The following is a 10,994-nucleotide window of genomic DNA, read 5'->3' as shown; positions in this document are numbered from 1 at the left end:
TTTTTACCATATATGCTCGAGTATAAGCCGACCCGAATATATGCAGAGGCCCCTAATTTCACCCCAAAAACCCAGGAAAAGTTATTGACTCGAGTATAAGCCTAGGGTGGGAAAACATCATCCCCCCATGTAATCATCCAGACCCCCGTCATTAACACCCTCGTCATCATCACCCTGTCATCATCCAGACCCCCGTCATCATCACCCTGTCATCATCCCCCCCCCCCTTCATCATCACCGCCTGTCAATCCCTTCAATCAGTGGTCTTCAACCTGCGGACCTCCAGATGTTGCAAAACTAGCCACCGGCTGTCCGGGCATGCTGGGAGTTGTAGTTTTGAAACATCTGGAGGTCCGCAGGTTGAAGACCACTGCCGGGCCTTCGTCATCATCCAGACCCCCCCTTTAGTTTTCTACTCATCTCCCCTCAGTGGGAAGGAAGGGTGAGCTGGTCTGGGCCATCTATGCTGTAGGGACCGTCTGGTGGGGAGTGTTAGTCGTTCCGGGCTTTCCATCTTCACCGGGAGGCCCACTTCTCCGCTTCGGGCTGGCCCCGGACTAGTGACTTTGCCTTATCGACGACGCACAGGGACGTTCATGCGCAGGGACGTCCCTGTGCATCGTCGTCACTAGTCCGGTGAGTAGAAAACTAAAGGGGGGGTCTGGATGATGACGAAGGCCCGGCAGTGGTCTTCAACCTGCGGACCTCCAGATGTATCAAAACTGCATGCTGGGAGTTGTAGTTTTGCAACATCTGGAGGTCCGCAGGTTGAAGACCACTGAGAAGGGATTGACAGGTGGAGAGTTCATTCGAGTATAACCCAAGGGGGGCGTTTTCAGCACGAAAAATCGTGCTGAAAAACTCGGCTTATACTCGAGCATATACGGTAGTTATTTTTTTCTTACAATTTTTGGCTTATGTGTGACTTATCAACTGGTTTCAACCTGTTGATAAATTTCTTTCACGTTAGCAATTTATTTATTATTTTTTTTTGCTTTGGTAGTGGCTTTTTCTGCTCCATGTCTGAGCTGGAGTAAATTTAGTAGTTTTTTTGATGCGATGCAACTTTTTGCACTTGATAAATCTCTGACCACTGCAAGTCAACAATCACTTTTTGCTTTGGTAAGCAAGTTTCTTTTTTTTTTTTGGTTTTGCTTAGGGCACTGCACAATCAAATAGTTGCACCAAAAATTGAGTAGTCACACATACTTTTTTGAAACAATTTTAAGCATTAAAAAAACCTACTAAATGCTTTGATAAATGTCCCTCTATATTTTCTTGTTGCCAATAACTTAAAGGGGGTTTCCCAATGCACAAGCTTAAAGGGGTATTCCAGGATTTTTTTTTTATTTGATTATGCTACAGGGGCTTTAAAGCTAGTTCATAATATAGTGTCTGTACCTGTGTGTGACGGTTTTCTCACAATTCTTCTGTGATTTTCTCCCCATTATTTATTTTCACCAGCATACAAAATGACTGTTGTCTCAGATTTTTCCAAGCTTGCAATGCGGCCGAGACCTGACTCACTTGTCAGCTGATGACAGGGAGCCTGTCTGCTTCAATGGGTGGAGGGATAAATCTGCAACTAATGCAACAGCTGGAGGCACCCTGATTGAAAACCACAGGTCTTTTGTTTCAATGGGTGGGGTGGCTGATGTGTGGGAGGGAGGGAGGGAGGAAAATGGAATTGTGGGATTTGTAGTAAAAAAAAAAAAAAAGTCAAACAGGAAATACCAGTTTACAAAAAGATAGCCACAGTGTTATGGTAATCTCACAACATAGCCATTTAGCTGATCAGTGGGGGTCCAACTGCTGTCTACACATTCTATTTAGGACACAGTTTTCCTCCCTTCTTCTGATGGTAGATTTCTAGCAGGCAGACCCCCACCATTGATACATGGAAGACTATAAAGTCAGTTTTCTTCAACATAATATTTTGCAGTTCTTAACAATTAAATGTTATGACGACTTTGACACAAAAATGTCAAAAAAAATGTAAAGCCTTTGAATCCTTCTGGTGTTTACCTGGCAGTTTTTGTATTTGTTCTTATTTTGACACATTCCATTCTTTGGTAAAAGAGAATGACATAATACTACGAAAGTAATGCCCAAATAATAGCCCCATATATACCTATTTAATACTACCCTAAAGCAACAAATACAAGCACCATGCTTACATAATACTGCCAAACTGTGTCCTAATGTAAACACATTGCCAAAATACCACTAGCACAAAAAGAAAGGTTACATTTGAACCAGCAGGGGTGAGGAAAGTTCCTAAAATCTTTAGATGCCTAAAAGAAGTTGTTCCTTTTGTCCCTCTTAAAATCTTGCAAATATTTATTCTGATTTAACAAGATAACTATAATAAAATGAACTGTAATAGCAATAGATTGTCATTCGCCTTTTATTTCCAACGTTAGAACATATCAAAACCGATCAGACCCCTACACTTTTCCATTGCGGTTTGTGACATCTACACACCAGATTTTCCATGAACTTTATTTTTAATATGACATTACTTTTATATATAGATGTAATGATCTGATTCTTACTATACCGCCCTTACAGACACATTTACATCTATGCATTTGATACTTTAAAGGGGTACTCCGGCGCTTAGACATCTTATTTCCTATGCAAAGGATAGGGGTATCCTTTGGATAGGGGATAAGATGACTAAGCACCAGAGTACCCCTTTAATTATGTAAAAATGGAGCTCCCCTTTATGTAACAATCCCTTACCATCACAGATGTCATACTTGATGTTATTGCTAATCAATGCACCAAAAAAATATATACATATATATATATGTTGACAAACACCTGTATAACTCTATAATTTATTATCAATATTTTGTTAGTTGTGTAACATAAACTTTGTTTACGTATTACATGAAATATTTTTGGTTATTATATTAACTTTGTTACTGCATATAAAAAACATTTCTTTAAAACATAAAGGCTATCAATTTATTTTAGTAGTGTATGCATTTGATAAAATGCACATTCTTTGTTATATATGTATTTATTTATATTTTTACATCATAGTTTTTGATAGTGTTGCATAAGTCTCTTTTAGTGGGCATTCCCATTGCTGCATATACTGTAAAAAAGCTGAAAAACACATGATCTGCTCCTTTGTTTTGCCTCAGTTGTGCTAATATAGTTTTTAAAGTTAAAGATAGTGGACACAACTCAAAGAGCCTGTTGTTTTACATTGGGCATAAGGGTTAAGTTATACTATCTGTGTAAAAAGGCCTCTTATATACGTTACAGGTTACCAGTAACTTTTCAATGAAATATATATATATATATATATATATATATCTAACAAGCTGATTTTTAAGTCTTTGTATTAAAATAAAAATCCAATTTCAATTAAGATTTAAAAAATGGTAAAAAGATTACCAATATCTCCAACAAAAAGGAGCAAAATTGTGTCAGTTTGTATAATGGACATCTGGGCAGACAAAATAATAATGCTATAGATTTCTGACAATGGGCCGTAAAAAAGGGGATCTGAGTTTGTAGTTCCTAAATTGGCAGGTACTCCGCTGCTCAGCAATTGGAACAAACTGTTCCAAACACTGGAGCCGACACCAGGAGCTTGTGCCGTTATAGCCCTGCCCCCTGGTGTCATGCCCCACCCCCTCAATGCAAGTCTAAGGGAGGGGGCGTGGCATATGTTTGAGTCACTGACATCATACGGGGGCTATGACATCAAGAGCTCCCGGCGCCGGCTCCACCGTTCGGAACAGTTTGTTCCAAATGCTGAGCAGGGGAGTACCACTTTAAAAGTGAAGAGAAATGGCATGCCCCCTCCCAATCCTAAAAGTAGTAGTAGGATTCTTCCCATATGTATTAACAATATATCAGAAGTTAACTATAACAATATTTCTTCTATAGGTAACACTGTATTCCGCCTCTACTGTGCATTGTGCTTCAGTTCAGCTTGATTACTGTCATATTGTAACATAAATCAATATATTTATCCGCAACCACCAACATGGCAGGTCTTCTACTTGCAGTCATGCTAGAATGCACATACACAAGAAGGTTCCAAGATGTAAATGAGTTGTGTAAATTTAAAATAAAATAGCTTAATATTTCACATGGTTTATATAGCAGTACAACACTCAATGAAACATTTTTCCTTCTCCATCGTGACCATTGAAATAAAGAAGTGGATCTGTCTGGGACAACAAAGTAGTCTGAGGCTTTTCCCTGTACACATACTTAAAGCAAATCAATAGGGTATGCCTAGTGATCCCAAAAAGAGGGTACACATGTCCCCCATTTGCAAGGAAGAAGGGGTCATGGAAGAGCAAGATTTCTTTGTTTTCATCTATGGGAGGTAAAGAAATGGATGAAAGAGCACATCTTTTAGAATAGGTGCATAATGCTAAGGTATATAGTTTGTCGCAAAAAGACACATGGATATTCATCATCCAAGTAATTATCACTGAGGAAGTTCTTATATAAACAAAATGCTAATGTTTACACAAAATAAATATTCAGCAATTATGAGAAAAATACAGTAGTCCGAAACTACGAAAAAGTGCACTATGAAAAAGTCACTTTTTTGTCTTTCCTAATTCATGTATTTCAGTGCTTTCAAGTGATATACTTAAACAGTGATCAACATTTTGGTTGTTTATAATAACATATGAAAACAAATCAGTCAATTGAAAAAACAAAAACCTCATTGAAAACACATCTTGTTGTCTTATATACCTAGCTATGCATCATGTATTCTTTGAGCCCCTTTGTAACTTTTATATTTAAAAAAAAAAAAAATCCTTAGTATATTTGGCATTAACCAGTCTGAAAAATAGCTGACCACAATTTAAAAGAAAACTAAATATGAGGTGAGAGCCGAGAGAATGGGCTGATATTTTACATATATAAAATATGTATTTTTGGACTTTACCGGTTTCATAGACTATAACATTTGTTCACAGAAACCAAAGATAAGTGAAGACATCTATCTCCCTTAAAAAAAAAAAAAAAAAAAAAATTACAATAATAAAAAAAAAGGTTACAAAGGTAGTGACTCAAACATATAAAAATGAACATTCAGTCATAAACCACAAACATACAAACACAACCAACCACAGCTTATGTATTGACTTTTTTGAACAGTTGTATAGAGATATTTTTTCCATAATAAATCAATTCTCCTATGCATTGTGCATTTTCCTGGTAGTATATTTTTGGCTTATCTTAGACAATGTGTCCATATATTAAAGCCAATGTGTAGTTTTATACAAATATTAATAAAGTGCACATTAGGTATGGCTATTTTAAGAACAAAATGTCCGCTTGATCCTTAAATGATCACCCTATGGCAATGTCAACTTTCAAATTGGAAAGCATATTGGATATTGCTCCAGTAGTAAACAACTTATCCTGGAGCCAATGATTTATTGCATAGATTTCCAAGTGATTTCCTTAGCTGCAACCACTGGATGATATATTTCTATAATACATGGTGCTTCTGCAATGTATATTTCATTTATTTGTGTTTTCTGTGCAGTCCTCTGGTATTTTTTCTTCTGAGCAGCTTCTCTCGTATATTCTGTCAAGATGTTCTATCTCATGGAATCTCTCGGCTACGCATTGGGCTGTGAGTCTGGCCTCTGGGTCATGGTCCCAACATTCTGTGATGGTTTCACATACGAGCTGAATACCCTGGGAAAAGATAGAGCAGTTAACAGCAGTGCTTACATAAATACCTTCACTTCATTGTTCCCTTAAACAGAACAAGGGTTTGTCATTCAATCCTAGAACATTTATTATTAAATAATTGTAGAAAACACATATCATTTAGAATCAAATAACAAAGTTTGTTTTACTACATTTGTACTTATATGTAGATGGTCATAAAACAGGCTATTGTCATTAAAGGGGTACTCTCCTGGAAAACATTTTTTTTTTTATAAATCAACTGGTGCCAGAAAGTAACAGGTTTGTAAATGACTTCTATTTAAAAATATTAACCCTTCCAGTACTTATCAGCTGCTGTATGTTACAGAGGAAGTTCTTTTCTTTTTGAATTTCCTTTCTGTCTGACCACAGTGCTCTCTGCTGATACCTCTGTCCATTTTAGGAACTGTCCAGAGTACAAGCAAATCCCCATAGCAAAGCTCTCCTGCTCTTGACAGTTGCTGATATGGACAGAGGTGTCAGCAGAAAGCACTGTGGTCAGACAGAAAGGAAATTCAAAAAGAAAAGAAAAGAACTTCCTCTGGAACATACAGCAGCTGATAAGTACTGGAAGGGTTACGCTTTTTAATTAGAAGTAATTTACAAATATGTTTAACTTTCTGGCACCAGTTGATTTAAAAAAAAATAATAATAATAATAATTTTCCAGGGGAGTACCCCTTTAAGGGTGTCAATGGAAAGCCATAAAAAAAGTAACTAAAGCTGGCCATAGAAGTTAGACACATTTTTTTCAACATTCCAGTTTTAGGGGGGCCAGCCAACCTTTAAACATGGTGGCTCCCCAACTCTTCAACAACAGATATAGGGGGAAGAGAATTTTAAGGCAGTTGCATTTCAATGGTTTCACCCCATCTTCCCATTGGAAACTTAGGACAGGCCAATAATGCATGTATATAAAGCAACTGAGCAAGATAGTTATCTAACATTTATGCCAATACAATGGGGGAGATTTATCAAAACCTGTGCAAAGGAAAAGTTGCCCAGTTGTCCATAGCAACCAATCAAATAGCTTCTTTCATTTTGCAGAGGCTTTGTTAAAAATGAAAGAAGCAATCTGATTGGTTGCTATGGGGAACTGGGCAACTTTTCCTCTGGACAGGTTTTGAAAAATCTCCCCCAATGAGTTTGAAGAGTGTCTATTTGGTGTCACCATTGTGAGGTTCTCTTCCTCCTTACCCTTCATACACCCAAAGCAATAATAACCATGAAAACCCAGTTTTATTGCAACTTATCAACTTTGATTATTAAATCTTTACAAAAACACAATTTTTTTGTGCACATATGAACTCTTTCATAAACAGTGTGTCTTTAGGCGATTCTCAACTCACACATACAGAATTTGCAAAATGTTTTATATAATATAGATAATAACATAATATGAATATTTGTAATATACATTGGTTAAAAAATGTGGATCTTTTTGGGAGAAAACATTCTGTCTTGTCCCTGCAGCTGTGTCTCTGTGCAGAGACCAAATACAGGAAGTGAGGGTGGACAAGCAGGGCTCTGTGCAGTGAGGACAAGCAGGGCTCTGTGTACTGAGGACAAGCAGTGCTCTGTGTACTGAGGACATGCAGGGCTCTGTGCAGTGAGGACAAGCAGGGCTCTGTGTACTGAGGACATGCAGGGCTCTGTGTACTGAGGACATGCAGGGCTCTGTGCAGTGAGGACAAGCAGGGCTCTGTACACTGAGGACAAGCAAGGCTCTGTACACTGAGGACAAGAAGGCATCTGTGCAGTGAGGACAAGCAGGGCTCTGTGCAGTGAGGACAAGAAGGCCTCTGTGCAGTGAGGACAAGAAGGCCTCTGTGCAGTGAGGACAAGCAGGGCTCTGTGTACTGAGGACAAAAGAGGGCTCTGTGCACCGAGGACAAGCAGGGCTCTGTGCAGGGAGGACAAGCAGGGCTCTGTGCATTGAGGACAAGCAGGGCTCTGTGAAATGAGGCTCTATAACATGCCCCTGGCTCACACATCAGGATGACTGACAACCCAGGAGCCTGCACAGAGCCCTACTTCTCCTGCCCTCACTTCCTGTTTTTGGTCTCCTCACAGAGACACACAGGCAATAGCTGCAGGGACGGCATTTTTTCACCCAAAAATATACACATGTCTAATTTTATTCCCAAGCTTTACCACAACTATTCCACTATCCTAACGCTGATCCCATTTCTTCTTCGATTCTCAGATCATATAGTACCCAAAACAGCATTGCTGTAAAGAAGCTTAAGAATCCTGCTCTTTCCTTAGAGTTGCCACAAGTGTGAGATCACAGGGGCAAGTATCAGACTTGTAAGGACCTATCATAACATATTCTCTGGGGATCACATTAATATATTTATGGATAAAATGGGTATTTTCTCATATTTTACAATAGATATTTTTGTATTACATAGACAATATATCATATTGTATTCAGCAACATATAAAATGTGGAAGGCAAAATCTTACCTGGTGATTTAACCAGCTATTAGAAATTTCCGGTCTACCTCTGTCTCTAAGTACATTGTCCTTCATGCTTTCAACACATGGATGCTCTCGAACCTTGGAGCCAAATGGTGGTTCATAGTCCTTTACATCTGAGAAAGGAATATATTTGTTAATCATCAACCACCTTCACTAGGCCATATACACAATAAGTCATTTATATGTAAATCATCATGGGATCAGTGAACGGCAATCATTTAATTACATTAGTATCTGCAGCATCAAATCTGCAGCAGATCCTGTATGTGTGAATGTACCCTAAATGAGAAAATGTCTTTAAGCTAGATTTCCATTGTGTCAGATATATATCGGAAAAGACTCCAAAAGTCAATTTATCTTTGTATCATATTACATTTTACTGCTTAGAAATATCAAATAGCAAATGTCCGGCTATTCAGATATTTGATGACTGCTGCAATATTTGACAACCAACCTTTTGTGGTGGCCCAGTATGGAAGTTGTTACCCCGTACCCTTGCTGCCCTGTCAGGCGGCCTCCCTGCAGTGTTTCCTGGGGCCCCCCTGCATCTGTTCTACTGTAATTGTATATTATCCCCTATGTTATGTATATAAGAGTGTTGTATCTTTAAGAAAGGTTAACATGTAATCACCGGTTGTCATGTGAGTTGTCATGTGATTGTTACCCAGGAGGTATCAGTGACCAGATGACTTAAGGGTGACCAATAGGACTCTACCAGAGTCTCCCCCATAAAAGCCCCGGAAGTAGTCTCTTCTCTCTCTTAGTTCCTGAGTCTTTGCTGAGGTGCAGTCAAGCCCAAGAGTGTGTCTGGAATCATAAGAAGCCTCAAGTCATGTCTGCAGCCACAAGCTACAAGTCTACAAGTAAGCTAAAGTCTGCAAGTCACAACCACTGCAAGTCCCAACAAGCCCTTAAGGTCTCTGAAGTTACTGGTCACCTCTGTGGGCCTGGCTACATTGTATAGACTGTGCCATCTGTCACTCAGTAAAGCTACCGTTGTTCGTAACTTGGTGTCGGAGTCATTATTGCCCCAGTGCCTAGCCCAGGATCCAGCAGTATACCTTCGGGTGGGATTGAGGATAAACCACACCCTGCCGTCACAAATACAAGAGGTTAATGCCATCTGCCCCTATGGTAATTCCATCTGCCCTGCATCTCACACCCCATACCACACTTTCATTAAAAGATGTATATTAAAGATCTATTCTGCCAGACACAGGGATTTAATCATAAAAATATTGAAACGTTAATTGTAGTGAACAAAAACAGAGAATGGCGCTTCTATAGAAAGAAGTTCTAAGTATTTATGTACCAATAAAAGATTTGGTGAGTTCTTATCTTTATTATATAAAATCAGTGTTACCCTTTAACTTCAAAGCTTTTCTTCATTGCCTTACTTGTGCTGTTGTGGAGTGCCCGAGGTCAGATCTTCACCTCTCACCATTGCTGGCCTATTCTATGTTAGGTCATCTAAGTTAAAGTCTCAAAGAACCCCTTTTATTTTCTCTTGACTATTGGTTGACCACCAAATCACAAAAAACATCCCAACTGGTCCCCATATAATCCTGCAAGGGTGTTTCTGAAAGTCTTTGAATGGAAAGTAGATGTACAGAAATTATGCAGGAGGTTAGCACTGTGTAGTCAGTTAAGAAAGTTGGACGTGTCTTCTTTCTTCCTTTCCACCAATCCCATGATGCTAGATGCTACAGACACAGCTGGGTCTTAGGATACATATACTAGCTTTGTAGTAAAAATTAGAAGGATGTAATAAGGCCATACTGACATTAGCAAATTAGCAAAAAAATAAAAAAAATCCCCCATTATTTACTTTTTTAACCCCTTCCCGCTATAGGACCTATGCATACGTCCCAGCACCCGACATGTTCGCGTGCTGGGATGTATGCATATGTCCTAGCAATCTCCTGTACTGCCGCGGGCAGTGCAGGAGATTGGCTGCGGGACCTGGTTGTCAATCACAGCCGGCTGCCTAGGCCGCGATCGGTCCCGGCAGCATTAACCCTATAGATGCCATGATCAATCCTGATCACAGCTTCTATGGTGTTGACAGGGGGAGCGTGGCCGCTGTTTACCAACGGCGGCGCTGTGATACCATTGCGGGTCGCCGTTGGTTGCTATGACAGCAGGAGGTCAGGTGATGACCTCCTGTCTGCCTGTTACGGAAGCCTGTGAGATGCAGCCACAGGATGGATCGCACAGTCTGTAGTATCTGCAGCAGAGCCGGTCATACTGTGCTGCAGTACAAATGTATAAAATAATAAAAGGTTGTATGAAGTGTAAAAAAAAAAAAATGCCCCTTTCCCAATAAAACCATGTATTGCCATCAAAAAAGATCAAAAACCCAAATCATATAAATATTAAGTATTGCCACGTCCATAATGATGTGTACTATAAAACTATAATGTAAATTATCCTGCAAAAGTGAACGCAGTAAAAAAATAAAATAAAATAAAACGCAAAATTTGCCAATTTTGGTACACATAGCAAAATAAAAAGATCAAAAGGTTGCATGTATCGCAAAAATAATACCAATAAAAAGTACAGCTCATCCCGCAAAAATGAAGCCCTCACTCAATGACGTCGGACAAAGAATAAAAAAGTTATGGCCGTTGGAAAATGAATTGCTGAAAAAGAATTTTGCTCAAAAAAGGAAAAAGAACATAGAAAGCTATATAAAATGGGTATCACCATAATCGTACTGAGCCACAGAATAAATATAACATTACTTTTACTGCACAGTGAACACCATAAAAAATTAAAAATAGAAAAAACGCCAGAAATTTT

General features: G+C 39.0%; 1 protein-coding gene across 3 annotated transcripts in view; it reads right to left on the bottom strand.

The window, feature by feature from the left end:
- Positions 1-736: 736 nt before the first annotated feature.
- Positions 737-10,994, bottom strand: part of TGFBR2 (transforming growth factor beta receptor 2) — a 78,812-nt gene continuing 68,554 nt past the window's right edge. For all 3 annotated transcript variants that reach the window (XM_056520079.1, XM_056520080.1, XM_056520081.1), the window contains exons 9-10: positions 8,178-8,305; positions 737-5,694 (exon numbers count right to left, since the gene is read on the bottom strand). In XM_056520079.1, coding sequence (XP_056376054.1) covers positions 5,515-5,694; positions 8,178-8,305 — 308 coding nt within the window. In that variant the 3' untranslated portion in view covers positions 737-5,514. The remainder of the gene's footprint in view (positions 5,695-8,177; positions 8,306-10,994) is intronic.

The sequence above is a fragment of the Hyla sarda genome, chromosome 5 (assembly GCF_029499605.1).
Source record: "Hyla sarda isolate aHylSar1 chromosome 5, aHylSar1.hap1, whole genome shotgun sequence".
Classification (NCBI taxonomy): domain Eukaryota; kingdom Metazoa; phylum Chordata; class Amphibia; order Anura; family Hylidae; genus Hyla; species Hyla sarda.
The sequence above is the reverse complement of the archived record's forward strand: the minus strand, read 5'-3'. Positions and strand labels throughout refer to the sequence as shown.